We start from the raw sequence: 27,658 nt of genomic DNA, 5'->3' as shown, positions 1-27,658 counted from the left end.
AGTCAGTTTGCACTCTCTCTAAGACAATTCCTTGGATAAGATTTTTTGTATGCTCTTGAAACTTCTCCTGGCTTCTATGACAAAAGCAGAAGCCTTTCAATTTTGTAGGCACAGCTCACTCACATTTGATCACCTTGAGAAATCTCAATCATAATAACCATAACTATAGTGTTTTCTTAGTTGTCAGCAGCAGCATTTATAAATTGATAAAATCTATTCTTGTATTTTGTGTTTTGGGACCAATTCCACGATGGCAGTTGATGACAGCCCCTTCCACAACCTCTAGCACAGAGCAGGACAAAGGCAGTAATTGCATGAGAACACCATTTAAAAGTTCCCCTCCAAGCCTCGCACCATCCGACCATTCTTTCATTGTCACCAGGACAAAGTCCTAGAGCTCACCCCCCCCACCACACCCACAAACCACTACACCACATGGACTGCAGCTCACCACCACCTCCTCAAGGACCATTGGGGATGGGTAATAAATGCCAACCAAGCCAGTGACACCCACGTTCCATTAAATAATTTTGAAATGCGCATTGAGCATTATTGGCTTGGACTACCATAGCGTTCACCTGCTGAGGGAGCGAGTGTTTCTGAGGGCCTGTGCATTTGGAATGTACTATGCTCATTTGCGGTCTTTAAAATAAACTCCTGATCTAATTATGCAGCTACAAAGCTTGAACTGTGCTCCTCTTAATTCATATTTAGCCATTTTAAAACAAACACTTCAATGAAGAACAAAATATGGTAGGGTGTTAAAGGGGGGTTTATCATCAATCTGCCCCATTTAGACTGCACAGGTCAGGTTAAAATCAGGGTTTCAGATTAAAATGGCAGAATCCAGAGTCCACCTTCAAATATCTTGTTATGATCTATTCAAATGGTTGTTGAGATGAGTTATGTTTGGTTAGATTTGTCTATTCATTGTACCTAATATAATTTTGAAGTTTGTTTCCTCACAGACATGTAATAATTAGGTCATTTGAGAAAACTTGTTTTTGTGACATTCAATTCCAAATGTTTTGATCTGGAGAGAGAGAATTTAGCATTGAGCAACATGTGTGTTTATTTGTTCAGGTTTCTTTTCAGCCTGGTTTTATGACTAGGCAGAATAAAAGCAAAATGTGAGAGTATACAGAATGTAGAACTGCTCAAGGCTTGAAATAGATTCTCTGGATACATTGCTTTCATGTTCCTTTGCCCAGTCTCAAATTATTGGAACCCTATGTACACTGTCAATGCACAGATTCTTTACTATCCCTGAAGCCGTGAGAATCTTTTGGTTTCTTGCAAGGTCAACTGTAACTGTCTGTTCCTTCCCAACGTCACATTTTGGTTATTGATGATGTCCTTTTATAGTACTTGTTTTGCATTGTGTCACTTTTTCCCCTCGGTATAAGTGTTGGAAGGTTTAGCATGCTGATTATCAGCCTAAACGCTCCTCTTGTAGCCCACAAGTCTGGGATGGAACTTAAAGCTGGAGCCTGGCCCAGAGACAAGAGCACTCCCTTTTATAGCATTGAGTGGGTAATACAGCTCTGGAAGACCAGTCATCCAAAACTTCAACTGTGTGAGAATGCTGCACTCATGTTTAAATTACCAGAACCTTGAGAAGAGCTATTTTGTTTCAATAAATCTTCATTCCATAAATTTAATTTTGGAAAAGGAACGTTATTTTTGAGATTCCTCTATTGGATATGTTTTACTTATTTAAAGCCAATAATCTTGAATGCCTGATGTATACTCTAATGCGTTTAGAATATTCCCACTGTTTTCAGTGAACTTTTATCTGCTATTATTCTGCATATCATGAGTCATTTTCTCCCCACCCAAAAAAAAGAGTAACTCCTATTTCATAGGAGTATTACAAAACCAACACATCGGGCAGGCTTCTCTGGTCCGCCAACCGCATGTTCCTCAGCAGCACGCCCTCGCCAGCAGTGGAATTCTCCATTCCTGCCACTAGCCAATGGGATTTTCCATTGTGACCACCCCATGCCATTTGGAAACCTGCAGGTGTGGATGCGCTGCTGGCCGAACGGAGAATCATGGCCATTGTGTATGATTGAAACAAACATTAAGTTCTATTTTGGATGAGTTTGATGGGGTATTTGTCGGATTTTTGGCTGAGATCCACACTACTATTCGACCACACTTAGTCATTTTTTGGGGCCTTGGGGAGTTTGTCCCTGATCAAGCCCACATTTAGAAATTTTTTCATCACTGGGGAGCTGAACTCGCCGGCAAGACTGGCTCCTCCGAGATCCAGCCGGCATTTTGAAAGTGTGCCCCGATCTCCAAGTAATCTTGATGGTGTGTTTCCCCCCCCCCCCCCCCCAACCCCCCTACACACATGGGCTTACCCCACACACTCCCAAGAGAGGACGCCCTGCTATGAGGTTGCTGGGGGACCCCCTTTTCAGGTTTCTCCCCCCCCCCCCAAGCCTTTTGAGACATTTTCATAGCTGCTCTTCACCCCTCCCATCCTTCATACCCCTTTCATCCGACCCCCCCCCCCCCCCCCCCCATCTTCATGGGCATAGGCACCTTGGCAGTTCCCCTGCCAGTGCCACCTGGGCATCTTGATAGTGCCAATGTGGCAGTGCCTGGGTGCCAGAGGGAGAGCCAGGAGGCCACCCAACCTAGGGGTCTCCAATGGCCTGCGAAACCCCCCAGTTGCTGTTAGGCCTGGCCCACAATTGTGTGGACCCATACTAAACAGCACCTGTTTGAGTCCTTGCTGGGGAGGCTATAAGTATCCGAGCGCAAGGAGAATAATTTAAATACGTATATCTATAAGTTGTCCAGTGAGGGCAAGATCCAGATCATGAAGTCTCACAAGGTTCGGGTAAATCTTGTGAGACGTCTCGAGTGTCACAAATCAACGGCCTCGATGCGTCACCAACTTGGGCGCGATGGGGCCAGTACATTGCGCCCATTGTTTCTATACAGGTAAAACACTGCATATTGTGTAAATCTGCTCTGAAATAAAAACAAAAGTGCTGGAAATACATCATTTCTGAAGAAGTCACATTTAATTCAATGGTAACTGTTTTTCTCTCAACACTGTTTTTGTTTCTAGATATATTGCATTCTATCTTTAATTTTTCTGCATTACCCTTTTAGTTCCATTAATGGATTTTTTTTTAGGCATAATTGTGTTTATATTTTCTTTTTTTTTAAGTTTTCCCGTGTTTATCTTTCAGACACCAGTCATTGAAAATAGAGTCCCTCTACATCCTGTTAAAACCATTACTCAGGTAATGGGAATTTACAACTGAACTGCTTTGCGATGAAGATTGTATAAAATTTTGTAGATTTATAATTTATCTCGTGGTTTAAAAAAAATGTCTGAATATAACAGTCTTAAAAGTAAAATACAATCACTAAGAGCAGTCAAATGTTTAACATGTGCGAAAATGGAATTCCAGTAGCGCTAATCAGTAACCAACTGTAGAGCAGTCCTACTGTCGCCAGCATTTCCAACATTAACACATGAAAAATGTTAACTCATGGCTTTTACATTTTAATTTTCTGATTATTTAATTTCAGACTTTTTTTTAATCAAAAACGAATCCTACCTCAACGTTTTAGCAGTATATTCAACATTACTTTAAGGTGACAACCTTTAAAATGCAGCATAAGAACTGAATTCTAATGGTTTATAAAGCACGGGGGTTAAAGACACGGGCTGGGATTTTGCGCTTTCGCCGTGCATGAAAACGGTGACGTGGGTGTAAAATCCTGTGACAGTCAGAAAACTAGAATCTTGCTGCCAAGATCTTAGGCGCGATTCTCCGCCCCCCATGCCAGGTGGGAGAATAGCGGGAGGGCCTCCCGACATTTTTCACGCCCTCCCGCTATTCCCCCCCCCCCACGTCCGACCCACGCCACGAATCGCCGCTCGCCGTTTTTTACGGCGAGCGGCGATTCTCCGAGGCCGATGGGCCGAACGGCCGGGCCTTCACGCCCGTTTCAACACGGCAGCAAACACACCTGCTCGCTGCTGTCGTGAAACGGGCGCTAGATGCCCGATTGGCACGGCAGTACCACGGCCGTGCCAAGGGGGGCATAGGTCCGCGATCGGAGCCCACCAATCGCGGGCCGGGACGCATTCTTTCCCTCCGCCGCCCCGCAAGATCAAGCCGCCACGTCTTGCGGGGCAGCTGAGGGAAAAGACGCCAACTGCGCATGCGCGGGTTGGCGTGTCCAACCTGCGCATGTGCGGCTGACATCATTGGCCTCGTCAGCCGGCTTGATGCTTGACGTGCGGCCTTGACGACCGTCGTCAAGGCCGCGCCACCGTGACGCACGGGGCCGCGCTCCTAGCCACGCCCGGGGGGGGGGAGAATCGGCCCCGGAAGTGGGCGTGAAGGCTGCCGTGGGTCACGCCCTGTCCCACGGCAACCTTTACGATTCTCCGCATATGCGGAGAATCTCGCCCCTTGTTTTCAGATTTGCCCTGCCCCCACCTGTCGGTTGTATAACCAAAAACCTCTTTTTTTTTTATTATCGTATAATTTACAGTGTAGAAGAAGGGGGCCATTCGGCCCATTGAGTCTGCACCAGCTCTTGGAAAGAGCACCCTACCCAATGTCAAGACCTCCACCTTATCCCCATAACCCAGTAACCCCACCCAACACTAAATGCAATTTTGGACACTAAGGGCAGTTTATCATGGCCAGTCCACCTAACCTGCACATCTTTGGGCTGTGGGAGGAAACCGGAGCACCCGGAGGAAACCCACGCGCACACGGGGAGGATGTGCAGACTCCGCACAGACCGTGACCCAGGCTGGAATCGAACCTGGGACCCTGGAGCTGTGAAGCAATTGTGCTATCCACAATGCTGCCATGCTGCCCTAACAATTAATTAAAATGTAATTTAAGGTATCGTCCGTCATATTGAGACATCATGTCAGCAAGATTTACAGGTTTATAAAAACGAGAACCAGGCAAAGAAAACCCGTCAGTACACAGGTAAGTATAACCCCTGGGCAGAAAGGGATATGACCGGGCAGTGCCAAGAGGCCCTCTGGGATGCTCCATTAGGGGAGGGGTTTCCCCTTGTCTGTTTGGGGGATAGGGGGGGGGGGGGGCGGAAGAGAGGTTGACAGTCTACCTGGGGGTGTCACATGTGTATCGAGGTGGGGAATTCCTGTCTATTTTTTGATTGAAGATTAGGCGCCCCGATCTCTGAATTCCCGGTGTTGCCAGCTTTTTCCTGCCCACCCCACTAGCGTGACGGCAGTGAGCCATGCCTCTGTGTGCAGCACTCTTGTGAAAACAATAAAATGTGATGAGAAAGAGCTGAACGTAATTTTCTCACCTCGGCCAAAACTCTGCAAAAAAGAGAGAATTCGGTGTGAGCTTTGCTGTTCGTTTCATCACAGCTGTCCTTGACATCAAAGCAGCATTTTAGCAAGTGTGACATCAGGGAATCTTAGTAAACTGAAGTCAATGGGAATCAGAGAAAAATCCACACTGATTGAAATAGTACCGAGCACAATTCCTTGGGGCTGTGACCTCAGCCCATACAGCTACTTCATCAATTATCTTCCCTCGGAAGTGGGAATGTTCAGTCTTCAGTTCCATTCGTAACTCCTCCAGAAGAGTACAGCAAGAACTGGATAATATTCAGGCTTGTACTGCTGGATGGCAAGTGCTAAGCATAGATTATCGCTTGTTGGAGATGGTCAAAGTGTCTGTTCTTGCCATTCAACAGCATTACCAGCACTGAATTCCCCACCATCAACATCCTAGGGTTCGCCATTGACCAGAAACTGAACTGGACCATCCATACTTACTGTGGCTGCACGAGCAGGTCTGGGGGGCAGTGTCATATTGGTATTGTAGTAATGATCTGGGGACCCAGATTTGAATCCCGCCATGGCAAATGGTGATATTTGAATTCTATAAAAATCTGGAATTAAAGTCTAATGATGACCATGAAACCATTGTTGATTGCTGTAAAAAAAAAAAAAAAAAATCTGGTTATTTAATGGGAAGGAAATCTGTCGTCCTTACCTGGTCTGGCCTACATGTGACTCCAGACCCACAGCAATGTGGTTGACTCTTGAATGTCCTCAGGAATGGGAAATAGAACAAAAAACAAAGAAAAGTACAGCACAGGAACAGGCCCTTCGGCCCTCCAAGCCCGTACCGACCGTGCTGCCCGTCTAAATTAAATTCTTCCACAAATTCTGGGTCCGTATCCCTCTATTCCCATCCTATTCATATATTTGTCCAGATGCCCCTTAAATGTCACTATCATCCCTGCTTCCACCTTCTCCTCCGGCAGCGCGTTCCAGGCACCCACTACCCTCTGTGTAAAAAAAAAACTTGCCTCGTATATCTCCTCTAAACCTTGCCCCTCGCACCTTAAACCTATGCCCCCTAGTAATTGACCCCTCTACCTTAGGGGAAAACCATGCATCAGAAGTTGGGAATTTGAAAATAACGAAAAAGGCTAGAGTTGGGTAGCTTAAATTTGTCAATGCCCCTCATAATTTTGTAGACCTCTATCAGATTTCCCCTCAACCTCCGTCGCTCCAGTGAGAACAAACCGAGTTTATTCAACCGCTCCTCATAGCTAATGCCCTCCATACCAGGCAACATCCTGGTAAATCTCTTCTGCACCCTCTCTAAATCCTCCACATCCTTCTGGTAGTGTGGGGACCAGAATTGAACACTATACTCCAAGTGTAGCCTAACTAAGGTTCCATACAGCTGCAACATGAATTGCCAATTCTTATACTCAATGCCCCAGCCAATGAAAGCAAGTATGCCGTATGCCTTCTTGACTACCTTCTCCACCTGTGTTGCCCCTTTCAGTGACCTGTGGACCTGTACACCTAGATCTCTCTGACTTTCAATACTCTTGTGGGTTCTACCATTCACTGTATATTCCCAACCTGTATTCGACCTTCCAAAATGCATTACCTCACATTTGTCCGGATTAAACTCCATCTGCCATCTCTCCGCCCAAGTCTCCAAACGATCTAAATCCTGCCGTATCCTCTGACTGTCCTCATCGCTATCCGCAATTGTATCGTCTGCAAACTTACTAATCAGACCAGTTACATTTTCCTCCAAATCATTTATAAATACTGCGAACAGCAAAGGTCCCAGCACTGATCCCTGCGGAACACCACTAGTCACAGCCCTCTGATTAGAAAAGCACCCTTCTATTGCTACGCTCTGCCTCCTATAACCTAGCCAGTTCTGTATCCACCTTGTCAGCTCACCCCTGATCCCATGTGACTTCACCTTTTGTGCCAGTCTACCATGAGGGACCTTGTCAAAGGCCTTACTGAAGTCCATATAGACAACATCCACTGCCCTGCCTGCATCAATCATCTTTGTGACCTCTTTGAAAAACTTTATCAAGTTAGTGAATAGGGGCGGCATGTAGCACAGTGGTTAGCACTGCTGTCTATGGCGCTGAAGACCTGGGTTTGAATCCCGACCCTGGGTCACTGTTCGTGTGGAATTTGCATATTCACTCTGTGTCTGCGTGGGTTTCACCCCCACAACCCAAAGATGTGCAGGTTAGGTGGATTGACCATTTTAAATTGTCCCTTAATTGGGGGGAAAAAAAAAAAGACTGTGCAGTAAATGCTGGCCCAGCTAGCAGCGCCCACATCCCATCAATGAATTTTAAAAAAGAGACGAGGAATTTGGCAATGAGTAACTCTCCACCTGACTCCCCAAAGCCTGTCCACCATCTACAGAAGTCAGGCATGTATTCAAAATACTTTCCACTTTCTGGATGAGTGCTGCTCCAATAAAACTCGATGTTCAACGTCAGCCAGGACAAAGCCTGGTTGATTGGCTCCCCATTAGTGATATTGTGTATTATCTAGAGGATGCATTGCTGCATCTTGCCAAGACTCCTTCGACAACTCCTTGCAAATTTGCAAGCTCTATAATAATCTTTATTAGTGTCACAAGTAACTTACGTTAACATCGCAATGAAGTTACTGTGAAAACCCCGAGTTACCACACTACGGCACCCATTCAGGTACACAGATGGAGAATTCAGAATGTCTACGTCTTTCGGGACTTGGAAACTGGAGCACCTGGCGGAAACCCACTCAGACACTGGGAGAATGCACACAGTGACCCTAGCCAGGAATCGAACCTGGGTCACTGGCACTGAGAAGCAACAGTGCTAACCACAGTGCTACCGTGCCGCCCTATCTCCATTCTTCCACCTAGAAGTACAAAGGCACCAAGTATATGGGAACATAATCACCTTCAAAAACCCTTCAAGTCACACAGCGTGTTGACTTTGAACTGCGTTCCTTCACTGTCACTGGTTCAAAAACCTAAAACTCCCTCTCCGGCTGCACCTACACCACATGGACTGCAACAGTTCAACAATGCAACTGGTTGTCGCGTTCTCGAGAAATTGAGGATGGGCAATAAACGTTGGCCTAGCCGTCAATGTTCAGATCCAATGAACAAATTAAGAAAATATTTATTTTAATCTACAGGAATCAAATATATTCAAAGTGACTGGTTTCTTGAGACTTTTCTGTTCTGTTCCTTGCCAGGTTCCATCTGAAAAAGTCCCTAGAGCTGGAAAGATTTTACGAAATGCAATACTGTCTCAAGCACCTCATATGATCAGAGATCGGAAATACCACCTGAAAACCTATAAGTGAGTATGATGCTGGTCACGTTTGAAAGTAAATCTTTTTCTTTCATTTTAGAAGCCTTTCTGTCAGTAAGCAATGCCAATAAATTTAAATACATATTAAAATGTGTGCCAGAGTAGAGGTGTACTAGAGCAACAGCAATTAGAACTATAAGTGTAGAAGGATACAACTTCTGATTTAATGTTGCCTTTTCTCCTTCCCACCCCATTCTCTCCAGTCACATTGCCACAGGGAGCATCTGAGCTCTGACTGGTGCTCCCTCAGATGTGAGAAAATGGAATGGAAACCTTGTACATGACTATTTGTAGGGTGGCATTGCTGGAATTTGGGAAGTGGCGACCAAAAATAGCTTCTGGCAATCTCCTCCATCCTTATTATCGGACATTGACCTTCATGAAGTTGGTTTAGGGCATGAATCCTTAACAGTGGAGAAGATAACCAGCCTGTATGGATAGCTCATGTCTTTGGGTAACATATGGCTCCAAATCAGAGATTTCTCCCACGGTCTTGCCACAAAGTATCATGTCCATAATTTCTGAAAGTAGTGGATTATTTCTTAACTTGTCCTAATGTTACGAACGTGTTACCGGCCATTGACATCATTTAGGTAAAGATAATTTGGAGCAGTGTTTTTCAAACTTCATTTTCGGGGTCCCATTTTTACCAACCGGCCGACCTTCAGGACCCAAGCAGGACAGCCGACCTTTGCAAAGCACACTGCCCGAACTTCGCGACTCACCTTTTCACTTGCCTGTAATTTGACAGGTGAGCCTGCTTGGTCCTCATGAATTCAACTGTTTTGTCATTCAATGCTACATTTCTGTATGGATAGTTCATCAGAAATCTTGGAGCTCACATCAGCACTGCTTTGTCCTGCCATGGACTCTTCAGCGAAGCTCTCTCCACCAGATTCAGGTGTGAGATCCTGACCTGTTTGTGTCTCTGGCCTCCTCTTCCTTATCCAAAAAGATCCATCTTCAGTTCTTCACGCTGTTGTTTGCTTGTTATAGCTGCAAAACGGAGGAAGGTCTTCACGGTAATTTCATGCCCTGAGCACATGACGTCAGCATATCTGGCGCGTGACCTTTCTGCTGCCGCTTCTGGTGGGAAGACTCCATAGATTTTTTTTTTAAAAATCTGCTCCTGGGACAACGCGCTGACGTATGGAAGAGGTGGTCTTCCCCGTTGGGCTCAGGGTCTGTGTGCTGCTACATCCGGCTGCGGGGGCACGCATGCTCGGGATGCTTGGCTTTTTAAAATCCGGTCACGGCCATTGAGCACTTCCTGCAATTGTGAATGCCACGACCAATTGCTACTCGACCCACCCGTGGGTCACGACCCTGAGTGTGAAAATGGCTGGCCTAGAGAGTCCACCAGTGTGCCATGGTGATTTGATTGACAATATTTTATTGTGTATGTATGTGCTGACAACAGCAATGCCCATCTCTGTATCTGATCACTGCTAGAGATGGAATACCGGTCTGCGGCCAAAGTATCGTCGTCAGTCGTCTATAATCCATTGGTAAATTTCCTTACATATAGGTATTGGTAAAAATGTTTGTTTCCTAAATGATGCCGAGAGCTTTATTCTCTTTACCTATGCAAAGTTCATTTCTACTTTGTTCAAGGACCTGGATGCAAATACCAATGGCTTCACTTCACCATTGGGCATTGTGAGAAACTACGGCTCCTACCCCATAGCCAATTTCAAGGGTAACTCCGGATTAAAGTGTCAGGATTTCTTACTTTTGTAGTGCATCTTTAACTTGTACGAAGGCCTTCTCACACACATTATACAACACTTTGTGTAAAGGCTTGAGAATAGTTGCTAGATTAGGGACAAACCTTCTATAATGGTTTAAAAAGCCCATAAATGATCCAAATTTATTTACGTTTTTCAGGTGCAGGTGTCTCAGTTATGGTTTTTACTTTAGAAGGCGACTTGTGCAGTGCCTTTACAGCTATGACGTGCCCCAGGTATTCAATAGAATATTTGAAGAATTCACATTTATCCTTCTGTTCCCGTCCGTAATCATCTAGTCTCTGGAATGTAGCATCTAAATTTTGAAGATGCTCTTCTACATTCTTTCCAGTAACTAAGATATCATCTGACTAGCACTGACTCCCTTTAGTCCGCTGAGAATTTGATCCATGGCACGTTGGAACAATCCAGGTGCGTACATGATGCCAAATGGAAGTCTTTTACATCTGAATAGTCCTTTGTGTCGCAACTGTCAAATATTGTTGTGAATCTGGACCCACATTTACCTGGAGATAAGCTTGACTGAGGTCAACTTTGCTGACATGCTGGCCTCCAGCCTATGAAGTACAGTACTGGATTGATAGAGACTTTAAAATTGCCACATATGCACATCAAACAATCTTTCTTCTTCACAGGTACTATTGGCATGGCCCAATCACTTTAACGGGTTTGAGGGCTCCGTCTTGACCAGCCTCTCTAATTCTGCCTCAACCTTTGGCCTGATGGCATAAGGCACTCACATAGTCTTTAAGCATCTTGCTTGGTTTTCGTCTTTGATCTTTTTAAAGAAATTATGTTTATTGAAGATTTACATAATAAACAGCCAATGAGAATGCAAGAAATTACAAGCAAATATACAACAAAAACAGGGAATTCATTAAAAGCTATAACTCAAACCTCTACGATAACTCAATGCCCTAACATTTGACCATGTCTATCTGCCATCTCTGGTAAAACCTCTCCAGCGACCCCTTAATGGTGAATTTGATTTTCGAGTTCAGCTCCCCAGTGATGAAAACAAATCTAAATATAGGCTTGACTGGGGATGACACTGAGTTGCCCAACCAAGCAGAGGCACTGGGCAAAATGGGAGCCCAAAACCGAACAATATTTGCCTTTGGGCTGTCAGTGAGGCAAAGGCGGCAACATCTGCCTCCACCGCAGAGTGAAAGGTTGGTAAATCCAAAATCCCAAACATAGCTACCAGTGGACATGGGTTCAAATCTGCTCGAATTATCTCTTGACATATACTAAAAAAGGAAGTCCAGAAGCTGGTGAGTGAGCCAGGATCAAAATATATGTGTATGGTTAGCTGGGGCAAACGAACAGCGAATACATTTGTCCTCGACGTTTGGAAAAATACCCCACTCAACCGAGCATTGGTAAATTATGTACTGTGTAACACCTTAAACTGAATTAGGCTCAACCAGGCTCATGAGGAAGTGAAGTTTACCCTGTAAAAGGCCTCCCTCCAAGTCTCAGTAGTAAGTGGGCCCCAGTTCACTTTCCCATCTCTCCCTCACCCCATGTAGTGGGGAGGGATCCGACGAGAAAATATGGCCATCTAGGTCATAAATTGACCCCTTGCCAGGCTGAGCCAAGGATAAAATCTTCTTCAACAAAGAAGAAGATGGAGCCACAGGAAAAGAAGAGAAAACCATGCATCAGAGGTTGGGAATTTGAAAATAATGAAAAAGGCTAGAGTTGGGTAGCTTAATCAAGTCCAGTCACTTTTCATGATCCAAATATTGGGTACAATCCAGAAGGTAAAAAAAGGTGATTGTTACAAATAGGGGCCAGTGACGATGCAGAAAGTAGCTTAAAATGTCGTCAAAACTGTTTCCAAATCTTAAGAGGAGACCACCTCTGGTGGACTTTCTGAGGAAAATCTAGTGGGAGAAAAGGGCAATGGTGCAGTAACTACGGCAAGAAAAGTAGAAGCAGTGCAAGAGCAAGCCTTCATTTTGCCCCAAATAGAATCCAGGTCACTGATCCACAACAAACTTTTATGGATGTTAGCAGCCCAGTAATAAAACATTAAATTGGGGAGGGCCAAGCCCCCTGTCTGTCTATCCCCTTGTAGTAGAACACTGCGGATTCTGGGATTCTTATCCGCACAAATAAAAGCAGATAACAATTTGTTAACCTTAATGAAATGAAGGATTTGAGCAGAAAATGGGGAGGCATTGAGAGAAAACGAAAAAAATGAATGAAATGAAAATTGCTTATTGTCACCAGTAGGCTTCAAATGAAGTTACTGTGAAAGGTCCCTAGTCGCCACATTCGGCGCCTGTTCAGGGAGGCTGGTACGGGAAACGTAAAATGTAAAGTACGTTAATTTCTATTGTTTGAATCCTACCCACCAGTTAGAGGAAGGTTGTTCCACCTCTGTAGACCTATTTTAACATTATTGATCAGGTTTGAGCAATTTAACTTGTGAAGTGAGACCCAATTGTTGGCCACCTGGACACCCAAGTAGTTAAAAGTTGTATTAGAGATGCGGAAAGGTAACGGGCCTAATTGGGCTGGCCTTCCAGGAGGGTCAACCGAAGAACATTCACTCTTGTCTAAAGTAAATTTATAGCCTAAGGTATTATTAATTATGTTGAAGGTATTATTCATTATGTCGCCAATGGAGGGAATTGGGTCCGTAATATGAGATATAGAACTAGGTAATCTGCATAACTACATATACATATACCTGGAGAGGAGCAGAGACGGGTTGCCGCCAGGATTAATTATCTGAGGGATCCTACGGGAGTTGATGTTTGAGTTGATGAGCCGGGAGATGACTGGCCTTCTCCCAGTACTCATAAAGTACCCCAGGAACTCTTGTCCTGAACCTCGAGTGTGGCTACCTCCCTGTAACTCTTCTCTATCACCCCCTCTGCCTCCCGGATGATCTGAAGTTTATCCAGCTCCAGTTCCCTCACGAGGTCTCCAAGGAGCTGAAGTTGGGTGCACTTCCCGCAGGTGTAGTCAGTGGGGACACTAGTGGTATTCCTTACCTCCTACATCCATTAGTATGTCATGTGACCTTGTTTCAATTTGGAAAAAACATGAATACACAACATTAAGAATGACGATGCCATCCTTGAACCTGGAAAACATTTTCAACAACTCCTCAGCTGTCAATTCAGTGACAGCTGTTACTCCAGGCCACCCCGTATTGCCTTGTGATAGAATCCATGGGTAACCACCATTGATGGGAAAGCTGCACTAAACAGCTGAACAGTTGAAAGACAACAAATCCTGCAGCCCGATTTTGTACAGCTGAGCTGTTCAAAGCTGATGGGCCTTTACTCACCAAGACTTTACGTATTCATCTCATGTATTTTGAAGGTAAAACAACCCCTCCCCCTCTGCCCCACAAAACTTCAGGAATATGGTCATTGTATTTATCTTCAAGAAATGATGAATCATGTTATAGAACATAGAACATAGAACATAGAACAGTACAGCACAGAACAGGCCCTTCGGCCCTCAATGTTGTGCCGAGCCATGATCACCCTACTCAAACCCACGTATCCACCCTATACCCGTAACCCAACAACCCCCGCCTTAACCTTACTTTTATTAGGACACTACGGGCAATTTAGCATGGCCAATCCACCTAACCCGCACATCTTTGGACTGTGGGAGGAAACCGGAGCACCCGGAGGAAACCCACGCACACAGGGGGAGGACGTGCAGACTCCACACAGACAGTGACCCAGCCGGGAATCGAACCTGGGACCCTGGAGCTGTGAAGCATTTATGCTAACCACCATGCTACCCTGCTGCCCCAAATTATGGAAACTATCAAGACTTTTCTCTTCTTCGAGTAAGCCCTGTGGCCACTAATAGCATGAGGTTGGGAATCTCATTTTACCTGATCCTGGGGTCCAGGCCCAAAATCTTGCCCTTGGAGGTGGTTTGGGAATGAATTGAGGATTGGTAGAGTAGGTAAAACAGCCAGAGTTGAGGATTAATAGAGGGACATGGGGAAGAAGCTATTGTGGTGGTTAAAAATGGGTTCATTTTATTTTTCTCCAATGATCTAACTCGCCTGTGTCATATGGTCAGTGCAGAGATGCTGTCGAGCAGACACACCAACAGAGGAAAACATTATGGACTGGAACTTCTGAGCTCCCCAGTGTTTGATTTGGGGTTTGGGGGAATACACTGGAAAATCACTCTCTGAGGTTCTCAGGTATACAATTTGCCCAGGAGGGCAAATATCCAATAGATAATGTAATTTAAATCGCAACCCCCCCTCCCCTCACCAGATCCTATCCACCTACCATAGACACTTACAGAGCAGCGCAGTGGGTTAGCCCTGCAACCTCACGGCGCCGAGGTCCCAGGTTCGATCCCGGCTCTGGTTACTGTCCATGTGGAGTTTGCATCATTGTCCCCGTGTTTGTGTGGGTTTCACCCCCCAACCCAAAAGATGTGCTGGCTAGGTGGATTGGCCACTCTAAAATTGCCCCTTAATTGGGAAAAATGAATTGGGTACTGTAAATTTATACTAAAGAAAATCTTAGACACTTCTTCCTGGCTTGGCAATTTCACTGGGCCCTTTAAACCTACCTGTTTACCGCAGCTGCTGCAGTAAAATAAGGGTGTGCGGCTCCTTTGACTTCACAGAAGCTGAACTGCAGTGGAGCTTGTGAGGAATCTTTTGATGTAGGCCCCAAGCAGCTCCAGCAAACCGAAGTCTCAGCGTCATTGTTGAGGACAGGTAAGTATGTATGTATTTCTTGTAATTCCCTAGGGCCATCTCTTTCGGGTGGTGGCTTGTTGCCTTTCTTTTCCTGTGTGGCTCTGCTGTAACTACGGCAATCAGTGAGTTTGCCCTTCTTTCTTTGATATCTATATTCTAATGCTTCGAGTCGCCAGGTATCAAATGATACCACCACAAGGTTCAACCGGCTATTGATCAAAGAGCCAAACACCAATTAGTTAGTTCAAGGGCACTTTATTTACACACAATTAGTCATGCAACATAAACACTACTAGTTAACTACACCTATCGACTAAGACAACCTGTACTTAACTTCAGGCACCCGGCTTGGGTCAGAGGAACAGTGGCCGCTGTCCGATTCTGGATCTATCGAGTCTGGAGAAGTAACTGCTGCTCAGCTAGGTTCATCTGTCTGGTCGCGAGCATTGAACTTGGACTTGCTTCTGGTGGTGCTGCGATTGGAGATGGACGTTGCCGAGGCGCCAGGTCCAAAAGAGGACGAACATATGGTGGACTCTCTTCTTATACTTGAGGGTTTTCACGCTCTTTCGGCGGTCCTTCAGTTTGGACCCCACTAATTGGGTGATCCCTGATCACTCTGTTTGATTCCTAACCAATAAATGGGCAGGGGCCTGGATGGCTGGGCGTATCCCAAGCTGTCACTGACCCCATTGTTTACGCTTCCCTTGAACAGGGAGTGGCGCCGAAATGTCTGGGAATGTACCGGTCGCTCGAGTACCCGTCCTTTGTTTTGGTGAAGATGGGCCATCAAATGCTAATCGGCCCCATCAAAATGCTAATTGGCCGGTGTTTCGATAGCGTCTGGACTCCTTGCTTACAAATATACATTTCAGGCTCTGAGCCTGCTTTGTCCATTTTATCCGCTGGGCTTTGCGGGTTTCTCTGCCCTGGTTGTAAGTGGCCATCCCAGATGACTACAGGCCATTTATAGATTTTTCTTTTGTCATTTACTGATTTATTGTATATAAGAACTAGGAGCAGGAGTAGGCCATATGGCCCCTCGAGCCTGCTTCGCCATTCAATGAGATCATGGCTGATCTTTTGTGGACTCAGCTCCACTTTCTGGCCCAAACACCATAACCCTTAATCCCTTTATACTTCAAAAAACTATCTATCTTTATCTTAAAAACATTTAATGAAGGAGCCTCAACTGCTTCACTGGGCATGGAATTCCATAGATTCACAACCCTTTGGGTGAAGATGTTCCTCCTAAACTCAGTCCTAAATCTACTTCCCCTTATTTTGAGGCTATGCCCCCCCAGTTCTGCTTTCACCCGCCAGTGGAAACAACCTGCCTGCATCTATCCTATCTATTCCCTTCATAATTTTATATGTTTCTATAAGATCCCCCCTCATCCTTCTAAATTCCAACGAGTACAGTCCCAGTCTACTCAACCTCTCCTCGTAATCCAACCCCTTCAGGTCTGGGATTAACCTAGTGAATCTCCTCTGCACACCCTCCAGTGCCAGTATGTCCTTTCTCAGGTAAGGAGGCCAAAACTGAACACACTACTCCAGGTGTGGCCTCATTAACACCTTATACAATTGCAGCATAACCTCCCTAGTCTTAAACTCCATCCCTCTAGCAATGAAGGACAAAATTCCATTTGCCTTTTTAATCACCTGTTGCCCCTGTAAACCAAACTTTTGTGACTCATGCACTAGCACACCCAGGTCTTTCTGCACAGCAGCATGTTTTAATATTTTATCATTTAAATAATAATCCCTTTTGCTATTATTCCTACCAAAATGGATAACCTCACATTTGTCAACATTGTATTCCATCTGCCAGACCCTAGCCCATTCACTTAACCTATCCAAATCCCTCTACAGACGTCCGCTTTCCTCTGCACTTTTTGCTTTACCACTCATCTTAGGGTCGTCTACAAACTTGGACACATTGCCCTTGGTCCCCAACTCTAAATCATCTCTGTAAATTGTGAACAATTGTCGGCCCAACACTGATCCCTGAGGGACACCACTAGCTACTGATTGCCAACCAGAGAAACACCCATTAATCCCCACTCTTTGCTTTCTATTAATTAACCAATCCTCTATCCATGCTACTACTTTATCCTTAATGCCATGCATCTTTATCTTATGCAGCAACCTTTTGTGTGGCACCTTGTCAAAGGCTTTCTGGAAATCCAGATATACCACATCCATTGGCTCCCCGTTACCTACCGCACTGGTAATGTCCTCAAAAAATGCCACTAAATTAGTTAGGCACGACCTGCCCTTTATGAACCCATGCTGCCTCTGCCCAATGGGACAATTTCCATCCAGATGCCTCGCTATTTCTTCCTTGACGACAGATTCCAGCATCTTCCCTACAACCGAAGTTAAGCTCACTGGCCTATAATTACCCGCTTTCTGCCTACCTCCTTTTTTAAACAGTGGTGTCGCGTTTGCTAATTTCCAATCCTCCGGGACCACCCCAGAATCTAGTGAATTTTGGTAAATTATCACTAGTGCATTTGCAATTTCCCTAGCCATCTTTTTTAGCACTCTGGGATGCATTCCATCAGGGCCAGGAGAATTGTCTACCTTTAGCCCCATTAGCTTGCCCATCACTACCTCCTTAGTGATAACAATCATCTCTAGGTCCTCACCTGTCATAGCCTCATTTCCATCAGTCACTGGCATGTTATTTGTGTCTTCCACTGTGAAGACCGACCCAAAAAACCTGTTCAGTTCCTCAGCCATTTCCTCATTTCCCATTATTAAATCTCCCTTCTCATCCTCTAAAGGACCAATATTTACCTTAGCCACTCGTTTTTGTTTTATATATTTGTCGAACCTTTTACTATCTGTTTTTATATTCTGAGCAAGTTGACTCTCATGATCTATCTTACTCTTCTTTATAGCTTTTTTAGTAGCTTTCTGTTTCCCCTAAAGATTTCCCAGTCCGCTAGTCTCCCACTAATCTTTGCCACTTTGTATGCTTTTTCCTTCAATTTGATACTCTCCCTTGTATAAAAAGAAAAATCAGCTGGATATTTCATTTAGTTCATTAATAGGAAATAAACATTCTTCCCCTCACAAGAGTGACCCCTTTCATAGAATCATAGAATTTACAGTGCAGAAGGCCATTCGGCCCATCGAATCTGCACCGGCCCTTGGAAAGAGCACCCCACTTAAGCAGGAATCTGGAGCTGGGTCATTCTGATGTCATAACCCCACCTCTTGTGTGGTCAGTGAAACATATTTTCACCCTGCAGAGTTGGGGCAGGCTGGAGTCAGGGTCACTACTTCTTGAAATAGGACTGAGGACTGAGGCGAGAAGGTTAGAAGACCTACCTTCATCTGTGGGTGGAAAGAAAACTGAGGCCCCCTGTCAATCTCACCCCATTCTCACTGAACCACAGCTCATGCTCCCTCACCACTGCTTCCTGCCACGTTCACTTCCCCTGTATCCACTATATGCAAAACACATGAGCCCACCCCCCGGGATTGGAGGCTCCCTGGTGGTTGGCCTCCAGGCAGGTTGGCGCCCTGGCACTGATTAGAGCCCGTACCCCTTATGGATGAGTTGGGTCTTTGGGGGTTCCAGAGGTCAAGTCGGAATTCAAGAGATTGGGGGGGGGGGGGGGGGGGGAGAGCTGAGCTCCTCGGTGCAGGAAACGCGACCCCGCTGAGGCCCCGGATTGTCCCATTCTATAGCGTGGTCTTTCTTGGCGTTATGAGCACCATGTAACACCTGGCTAAATGCGCTTGACACGAGACTGTTGCAATTTGGCTAGATCGCGCCCTTTAATGTTCAAAGAATTGTTACAGTATAGTTTAGTTTAGGTGGGATCAGCAAGAGGAAGAGGTGGGATTGGGGGATTGTGTGTATCAGCCATGCTGGCTGGGTGTGATTGTGGGTTGGAGGGGGGTTGATATTTACTGAGTTTTGTTTACATTTGTATTTGCTGTTATAAAATCATAAATGCCTTAATAAAATGTTTTTATTTTTAAATTGTTGATAAAGTTGCTAAACCTCTATCGTATTAAATTGGTGGGTAAAGCTAAGCTAACTTAAACTTTTGGTATCAAATAAAGCCTCTTTCCTGCTTGATACTTTCTGTCCTGTAAGACACCAGAGGACAAGTAAGAAAGAGCAAGGAACTACAATGAGAATATAAACAAAGAAACAATATCAACTCAGAAAATAGAAAAGAATTTAAAGGACAGACTAACAAAAGTAGAGATAATTAGAAGAAATAAATAAAAATAAAGAAAATAAATATAATTTGAAATCCTGAAATAAACTACTTTTGCTTGCAAAGAATACCAGTTCATCATCTATTCCTAAAATGCTAATTGAAATGCTGGGCCTGGATGTTGGTTGTTAGTTAATCAGACATTGAGGAGCAGGTAGAAATCAGCAGAAACAATAAGCTTAATTATGGAAAGTTAGCAGAAATGTTCTTGTGATGTAACGTAGCAGCTTTGACATCAACATTTAATACTAAATTTGTGTGCATATTTTTTGGCATTGCAAAATTTCAATTTATTTGCATATTTTTGTCATTGCATCAGAATTTGGCACAAATAAACAAGAGTTATACCCTGCCACAGTTGGAGCTCTGTCCTGTTATTCATGAAGGCTTCTCAATCTTGCCTCTCACCTGAGGTGTGGTGATCCTCAGGTTGAATCACACCAGTCAGTTCTCCCCCTCAAAGGGGAAAGCAGCCTATGGTCATCTGGGACTATGGCGACTTTACCGTATCTGTAGAAGACCTCGAGCCATAATCAGCAACTTGTGAGGAGGCTCACTCGGTGGCAGCTTTTGTCTGGCCTTCATCTATGTGATTATTGATGTTGCATCAGAATGAACATCTTGCTCAGATACCATGCCCATCAACCTCTGTAACTTGCTCAACTTATACTGCCAAAAGCACCAAGGTAAAGGGAATAAAACTGGAAAATGCCAATTTAAAAGTGGGATAATTTCAAATGGAAAGTTATGTTGCTTGTACTTTTCACTCATGGCAACATTTTAGACTTAGTTTGTCTGAAACCAAGGAGGATTTTCTGCGCCCTCAGCAGTGGGAGGCGGCGGCCCATCGTTGGCTGGCGGCAGGATCTTCTGGTCTCCTGCTGTCGATGGGATTTCCCTTTGAATCTTCTTCCGACTGCCGGGAAACCCACGGCAGGTCTTCGCTGGGCAGGACCAGACAATCCTGCTGGCAAGAGTTGCCAAAACATCCATCTTCCCAGCAGCAGAAAAAGGTCCTTCTAATGATCGTGTTCATTATGGCATTTTAATTTTAAGGACTATTTTAATGTATAGTGTTTATGTTTTTAACTAACGGCTTATCTTGGATAGTTTCTGAAAATTGTGTTCTCCTTTATCTAGACAGTGTTGTGTTGGCACAGAATTAGTGGACTGGATGATGCAGCAAACACTTTGTGTCCATTCCCGCACACAGGCAGTAGGGATGTGGCAGGTGCTGCTTGAGGAAGGAGTCATGAACCATGGTAACACCATTATATGTTTTAATTAGTACTGTACCATTAATGTACAGTTAACAAATATATTTGGTTATGTCACTTGGTTGATTGTGGACTTATACGGAGGTTTAAAATCCAATACATCATTATGTTTAAATGAAATTTGTGCCCCAAAAGTAATTTTATATTAATGAACATTTCAGACATGTTTACAAAACTCTAGTTGTATTCAGTCAAAGGATTTTGAAGAGGGAAAAGTGAAGTCCTGGTGCCTGGAAAATTGTGACAGATAATTGTGTAAGTGTTTATGCTTTGGCAATGAGGCTTTGACGAGCATATAGTCCAGCAAAAAGTATAGCCGACCAGTAAATGGAGGACAGGGAATGAGGTGCTAAATGGTCCTTAAGAACTGCTCTCCAAAATTTCTGATTCCCTTGTAACTGGTACAGATGATCCCAAAATAAATTCCTTCATTTTATTGGAGGGTGAAAATGGGGAAAAAAGACAACCATGTATGAGGAAGAATTATGAAATTGGATGAGAAGTGATTTTGAAAGAAACGAAGTAGTGACTAGCATTTAGCAAAATTGTTTGGTTTTGAAGATCAACTCAGTAGAGCATCGCAACAATTGGCACAGGCACTTGTATCAAAACTACTTTAAGGCATGCTATATAAAATGAATAAGCTCACAAAAAAAGAAAGGAGAAATATCATAATCAAAGCATTACAGAGGAGTCAGAAGCACCTTGACATCAATGCTGCCTGAGAGCAGACCTGGACCCTCAAGGTCCGGCTCTCCAAGGGACGCCCGTCAAAGTCATCTCAGGCAACAGGGCATGGAAGTTTGAGGTTGCCTCTTTACTAAGACATGGGAGGTCCAAAGTAAGCAAAAGTAAACAACATTTATTTTACAACCATTATATACATGAATACCGGTTGAACCTCACCGGGCACTCTCTCCTTTCGCTCAGTTCCAGACTGGACAAACTTTTATACAAGTCGGGGTAAGCTACCCCACTCCTAGCAGGGGAGCTCGTACTCCTCAAGGAACATGGGGAAAACAATCATCTCCCCACCATATGGCCAGTGCAGGTTATTATAGCTTTGTCCTCAGCTGTGGATCTTGGGAGATACCTCGACAGGGGTGGTGAGGAAGGTTAATAGATTATAGTCACAGCGTGGACATGGGGGAGTTTAAGCACAAATAGAGAGTAATCATCTATGTTAGTACTACTGAATGTGTTATGTACCCTAAAAGTGCCCCTCCGTTCTCATTTCATGAAGCATGCACACCAACCCAACATTTAGGCTGGAAATGCAACACCAGGCACATCTGCTAACTCCTTCTGAGAGAATGGTAGCTCAATGTTTGTTCTCCACCAGCAGCTCCCCACCCAACATAGCCATGCTGGTGTAATCCTGGTCTTGAGCACCCTCCCCTCACACACCTAACCCCAGGCCAATGCACAGGCCTTTCATCTGTACAAGCATTCTTTCTTCATGAGGAAGCCATCGGCTGAAAGCTTCTGAGAGTTTGGCCCCCTGCACAAAAGGTGCAGACTCGCACCTGTACCACTAGCTTCTGAGGAGGCAGTAGCAGTTAAGATGTGTCATTCAGCATCTAATCGCCCACAGACCACACTGTTCAGTGGCAAGTCGTGTTCAGGTTCCTGTGAAGCACGAATTAGACAATCGGAGGAGATATGAGGACGATCGCTCTGTCCTTGCTGCAAGTTGTCATCATTCTCCTGCATCGTCCGGTCATGGGCCTTCCACGCCCTGCCTATGAAAGGAGTGATCACCAAGGAAACATCCCGCTGGCATCTCTCAAAGGAGGTCTCAGACCCCAATGCGGGGGGGAGGGGGGACATTTTTGTCCACCCTAGTTTTGGTTTTCCCCAAAGCGAGAGGCAATCGGGGGATCCCGAGTACTGCGCCCCATTTTGGCCCTTGCCATGTCCCGAGATCCTTCCTCAGTCCCCCCTGAGGATTGCGCCTCACAATCCTCCTCTACTTCCTCCTCCTCTGAGGAGTTGTGGCAGTCATTCAGTTCCTCACCCCATTGCAGTGCCAGGTTATGGATTGCACAGCATACCATGATGATGTGTGAGACCCTCTCTGAGCTATACTGGAGGGCTTCCCCCAACCGATTCATATCTTCCAGAACCATATCTTCAGCAGGCCTATCATCTGCTCCACCAGTGCATGTGTTAAAGCATGAGCCTCATTGTAAGGAGTCTCCGCAGGTATTTGCGGTCTCCACACTGGCGCCATTAGTTTCCTCCTGAGGGGTAAACTTTGTCTTGAGGAGCCATCCCTTTAGCTGCTGCTGCTCTGTCTAAGATGACTGGGATCAGAGAGCATCCAAGTATGTAGCTGTTGTGGACGCTCTCTGGGAAAAGGGCACACACCTGCATAATGCGCATTACATTGTCACAGATCATCTGCACATTTAAGGAGTGGAATCCCCTGTGGTTTATAAAGGACGCCCTATGCTGTCATGGGGAACACAGAGCCACATGCGTGTGTTCAATCAGACCCTGCATTTGGGGCAGGCCAACCATGCGGGCGAAGTCGATGGCCTTAGGTGTCCTGGCTAGCCTGGTCCTGCTCAAAGTTTGTATAGTTTTGCACCCTCACAAATATCGCATTGGTCACTTCCCTTATGTACCTGTGTGTGGTGGGTTACAGATGTCGCAGAGGCCCCCATGCAACCCTGAAATTAAACACTGACATAGTTCAAAGCGGCTGTGACTTTCAAGGCCACTAGCAATGGGTGACTTCCCAGCCCATGTGACACCTGCATACCTGGCAAAAATCATTCACGATTCCTCTGGACAGGCACAGTAGTCTCTGCTACTGGATCTCTGTAATCTGGAAGTACACCTGTGCCCGGTATTAGGAAAACAAAGGTAGTTTTAAGGAATTTATATTTGTATTGGTAAACATTAGAAATAAGGTATAGATTTAAGTGGGGTTAATTTAATATTTTTGTGCCTGAAAGGGTAAAACTATAGTTGGATTCATGCTGGCAAAGGTGTTTGTAGTGTGGAGGTTGGTTTAAATTCCAACTGTGATTCTACTGTGTTTAAAGAGGGCTACAGCATGAACAGTAAATTGACCAGCAGTTGTTGCTTAGCAACTGGAGTCTTGAAAGATAGAGAAGCTTTTACGTTTTAGTTTAGCTAATTGCAGTTGGAGATATGTAGTGAGAGAGATGGCAGCTCAGCTAGAAGCAGTTGGTTTTAGAAGGCTAGAGGGAGCATCTCTCTTGGCATTGCTAGAACAGATGCCAGAAATCTAAAGTCCAGCTAAAATGAAGAGAAGTTTCCAAGAAATCTGGAGTTGACTGAACAGATGAAACTAGGAACCAGAACAGATTACTGTGAAGTAAAATCCCAGAGAGTTTGAAAAGCATTGGATTGTGAGAGACCAGAAAGATATCTGCAGTAGTGCTAAGGTTTGTGAGAAATTACTAGTTTGGGAGACACTATTTGAAATAATTGTGGAAATCGGTGGCTGAACCTCTTGAGTTTGTGTCAAAGCCTGAAAGCAAAACCTTGATGAAAGCAGCGGGGGGAAGATTTGAAAGTGTGACTTTTGAAAGTGGAATTTGAAATCACTTGTGTGGAAGCCGGAGTTCAGTGAGTCAAGGTGGCTCACAGTGTAATAATAATCATCTGGGGGGGATTTTGAGGAGTGTGATGAATGGTATCGGTAACTGCTGTAACTGTACCTTGCCTTTAATGCATTGGCCCTTTAAGACCGGGCTTGGAACCCTGGGGGACTCCGCCTCTGGCTCCGCCCCCAGGAAACGGTATATAAGGTGATGCTCACTGGGCAGCATGCTGTGAACACACTTCCCGGCAGCTGTCCGGTTCTCTGATGGTTAAAGCCTTTGAATTACCAATCTTCTCTCCTGCGTCGTAAGTGAGGGTATCTCAAGGAGAAATCCACAGACATTCACTTGGGTTCATAGAGGAATGTCTCATTACAGTCATCTGTGTGCTTCAAAAGGTCTTTGTGTGCTCATGAGACCATTGTAGTATAAGGTGTACTTTATAATCGGTATTGATCTTACAAAACCTGTGAGTAATTGTTAAACTAAGGGGGAGTAAAGGAATAACGTTGTCCCTCAATGTTTTATAAAAAAAATAAAAAAGATGGTCTTTTGAGCTCGGGTTCCATTCTGGGATCTTCCCGTACAGTTATAACTGGGATCATAACACCGGTAGTGTCTCCTCTGAGCCACCACTATGTGTGGCCCTGCCGCCAGCAAGTCAGCGAACTCTCCCTGTCCCTTCTCTGCAAGGTGTTCGTCCAGTCCACGTGCAGTCACACGTTGATGCCCCCTCTCCTGCTCCACTGCGATCAAAAGCACAGCCAACTCTCCACTGCCTCCATCATCCTCACACTCAAGAACAGAAAGGAAGGAAATAGATATGTGAGCAATGAGGAGGCCTGTCGAGCCCTGACCCATTGCCCTATCAAGACATGAGACATCCAGCTCCCCCGAGATGCTCACCTTTCCGACGAGCTACGCTCCCTTATTTTCTAACACACGATGGCCCTGTTCGCAATCGAGTCTTTTCCAACTCCGCCTGTCAGGTGGACATCCATCTTGGGTAGCCTTGGCCGTCTACGGATGCCCCCACACACACGCACACAACCCACCACTTTTTGTTTCATTCGTGTTTCAGGGCTGCCTCCTGAGATCTTATCTTTGCCCCTTGTCTTGGGGGCTGAACCCGTGTCACCTCTCTCTAATGGAGTGATGAGTGTAAGCTGTGTTGTCCAATGCTTGGGCGGCTCAGCTCCCAGAGGGTTGTCTTGTGGGAACCAATCAGTGGGGCACAATCATGAATTACAATGCTGACTTGATGGGCATAATCGACTCATCGAGGAAGGATCGGGGTGTTATTAGGGGAGTAGCTGCCTCCTGTGGCAAGTGTGGCTCACCTGATTTCCATTCAACTTCATCCTCAAGTTATCATCTGATCACTTAAGCCTTCCATCCTGAACAGTCAGTCGTTCCGTGATAATATGCCTGATATCCTGGAGTCCAGGCAGAGGTGGACTATCAATGAAACACCAACGATGCAGCACGGGGCCCTATTGGAGAGGTGACTGTTGTGGTGGGAACATCATGGAAACGTCAATCAGAGCCTTGATAGCTATACATTTTCTGATGGGCTCATTCTTCAGCATCTCAGATGGCGATACAGATCAGCATCGGGCTCTGATTGGTGGACTCCTCTATTACAGCAGAAAAAACACATGTTGAAAGATGATGGAGACTTTGAGCAGATCAGACATGGATCTCCTGAAGCGGTGTGAAGTTTCCCAACTTGCATTGAGTAAAGGTGCAAAGCAGAAACCAGTTTTCGGGCATTCAGTCTGGCGGGCAGCCTGAGACAAAAGTGAGTTTGCCAACCTAACATTGGGGTACAAGCCTGCAAAGCCCTCAGCGAGGCATGGTGGAGGCGCTGGCCAATGGCTATCGAGGGGAGCAGTGAAGCTCAACCTCCAGGCTTAGGGCTGAGGAGGGTGGGTGGGCAACCAACCAAAAAGAACAGAGTCCATCAGGCCAGATAGCCAGCCAGAAGCACATGAGGTCATCGAGGCCCAAGACCTGCCACCCAAGCAAGAAGTAAGCAGAGCAGTTGGGAGGCGCCGGTGTCATATCTCAGGGAATCTGGGACCAGCAGGAGTGGGTGACTCGACCAGAACCAGAGGCCAGCCAGGCAGCAGGGCTGTGAGAGTGAGGGCTGGACTGGGCAGCTTCTGAACTGAGCAGAGAGGGCGAGAGAGAGCAGAAGCCAGATAGCCAGCAGCCAGCCAGGAGCACATGTGGTTGTTAAGGGTCAAGGCTTGAGGCCTGGCTACCCGAATTAGAGCCAAGACGTGAGCAGACGTCAGGGTGTGAGAAGAAGGCGAGACAAGCCACGGGGAATTCGGCAGCAGCGGCCAGCAGGAGCAAGGCAACTTGATCAGAGCCAGAGGCCAGCAAGGCAAGGCGAAGAGTGAGAGGACTGGACAGCAACCAACATCTTTCTTCCTTATGCTTTTGCATTTTGAATTACAGCTTTTTTTGTGTCAGTCATTTCTCCCTCTGATCGATTGCGGTCTCTTTTATGAGACCGGATTGATTCGAACATCAATGTCATTGGGGCGGGCCACCACGTCACCAGGGGGCAGCATGTGACATGGGGCCCCTTCAAAGAGGAACAACACAGGCCCCCAAAAGTGTAAGTCTGCCTCTGACTCCAGGACTTTTGACAATGGCCAATCACACTCCTCAGACCCTACAGCTGTCTTTTGCATTGTGAAGGTCTGGGGCTGGTGTTACTGGCCCCTTCGTCCCCTCCTGTGTCAGGGTCCTCTTGCTTCATGGAGCTAATCATCACCCCATGTCAGAATCCCCCATACTGCCAATGCAACTTGGCAATTCATCGGAGGCAATTCATCGTACCCCTCCCTGAGACCTTACAGTTTCCTTCTGTGCTGACCCTGTGAATTTATCCACTCCCACCCAATCCAGTTGCCACTCCAGAAAGGCATTTCCTCCGAGGAATCACTGCTTAGACACCAGCAATAGGGACCCAAGAAGCACAAAATCCACACCAAGTGACAGACCCCTTGGAGACAGAGGTCCACAATAATGAGGGCCTTTGAGAAAGCAAACCTGCCCCACAATGCCTCGACCCCACCTGTTTGCCTCAGGAATGACTAAGCTGGTTCCCCCACATCCTCACCAGTGCTCCCACTCCATTGGACTCCCTGGTGGGCAATGGCAACCTGTGTGGTCACCTCTGATATCCCCTTCGGACGCGAGAGTGCCAGGTTCATGTTTTTATTGAGCTCTTGTGCTGGCGGGATGGCTCATAGATTAAATGTCAATATATTAAAATGATGTGCGGGAAGCTCGTTATGTCACAATGAGGGGCATGAAAAATCAGGAGATGCTCTTGCCAGTGAGAATCTCGCTTCCCAAATCGCCGTTTAGGCTGACCGCTAATGTGAGCTCAAAATTCGTCTTT

General features: G+C 45.6%; 1 protein-coding gene across 9 annotated transcripts in view; it reads left to right on the top strand.

Annotated features, from left to right (window-relative positions):
• The window catches only part of rapgef4a (Rap guanine nucleotide exchange factor 4a), a 514,684-nt gene that overhangs the window by 294,421 nt on the left and 192,605 nt on the right, over window positions 1-27,658 (top strand). For 8 of the 9 annotated variants that reach the window (XR_005459764.1, XM_038789400.1, XM_038789399.1 and 5 more), the window contains 3 exons: window positions 3,213-3,266; window positions 8,564-8,670; window positions 20,523-20,644. Coding sequence is in view for 8 of the 9 variants with exons in the window: in XM_038789400.1 (XP_038645328.1) it covers window positions 3,213-3,266; window positions 8,564-8,670; window positions 20,523-20,644 (283 nt within the window). In the remaining variant the exon portion in view is untranslated. The remainder of the gene's footprint in view (window positions 1-3,212; window positions 3,267-8,563; window positions 8,671-20,522; window positions 20,645-27,658) is intronic. The other variant, XM_038789401.1, reaches the window with a different exon arrangement.

This window comes from Scyliorhinus canicula, chromosome 2 (assembly GCF_902713615.1).
Source record: "Scyliorhinus canicula chromosome 2, sScyCan1.1, whole genome shotgun sequence".
Taxonomy (NCBI): domain Eukaryota; kingdom Metazoa; phylum Chordata; class Chondrichthyes; order Carcharhiniformes; family Scyliorhinidae; genus Scyliorhinus; species Scyliorhinus canicula.
This window is presented reverse-complemented; position numbering and strand designations above follow the sequence as displayed.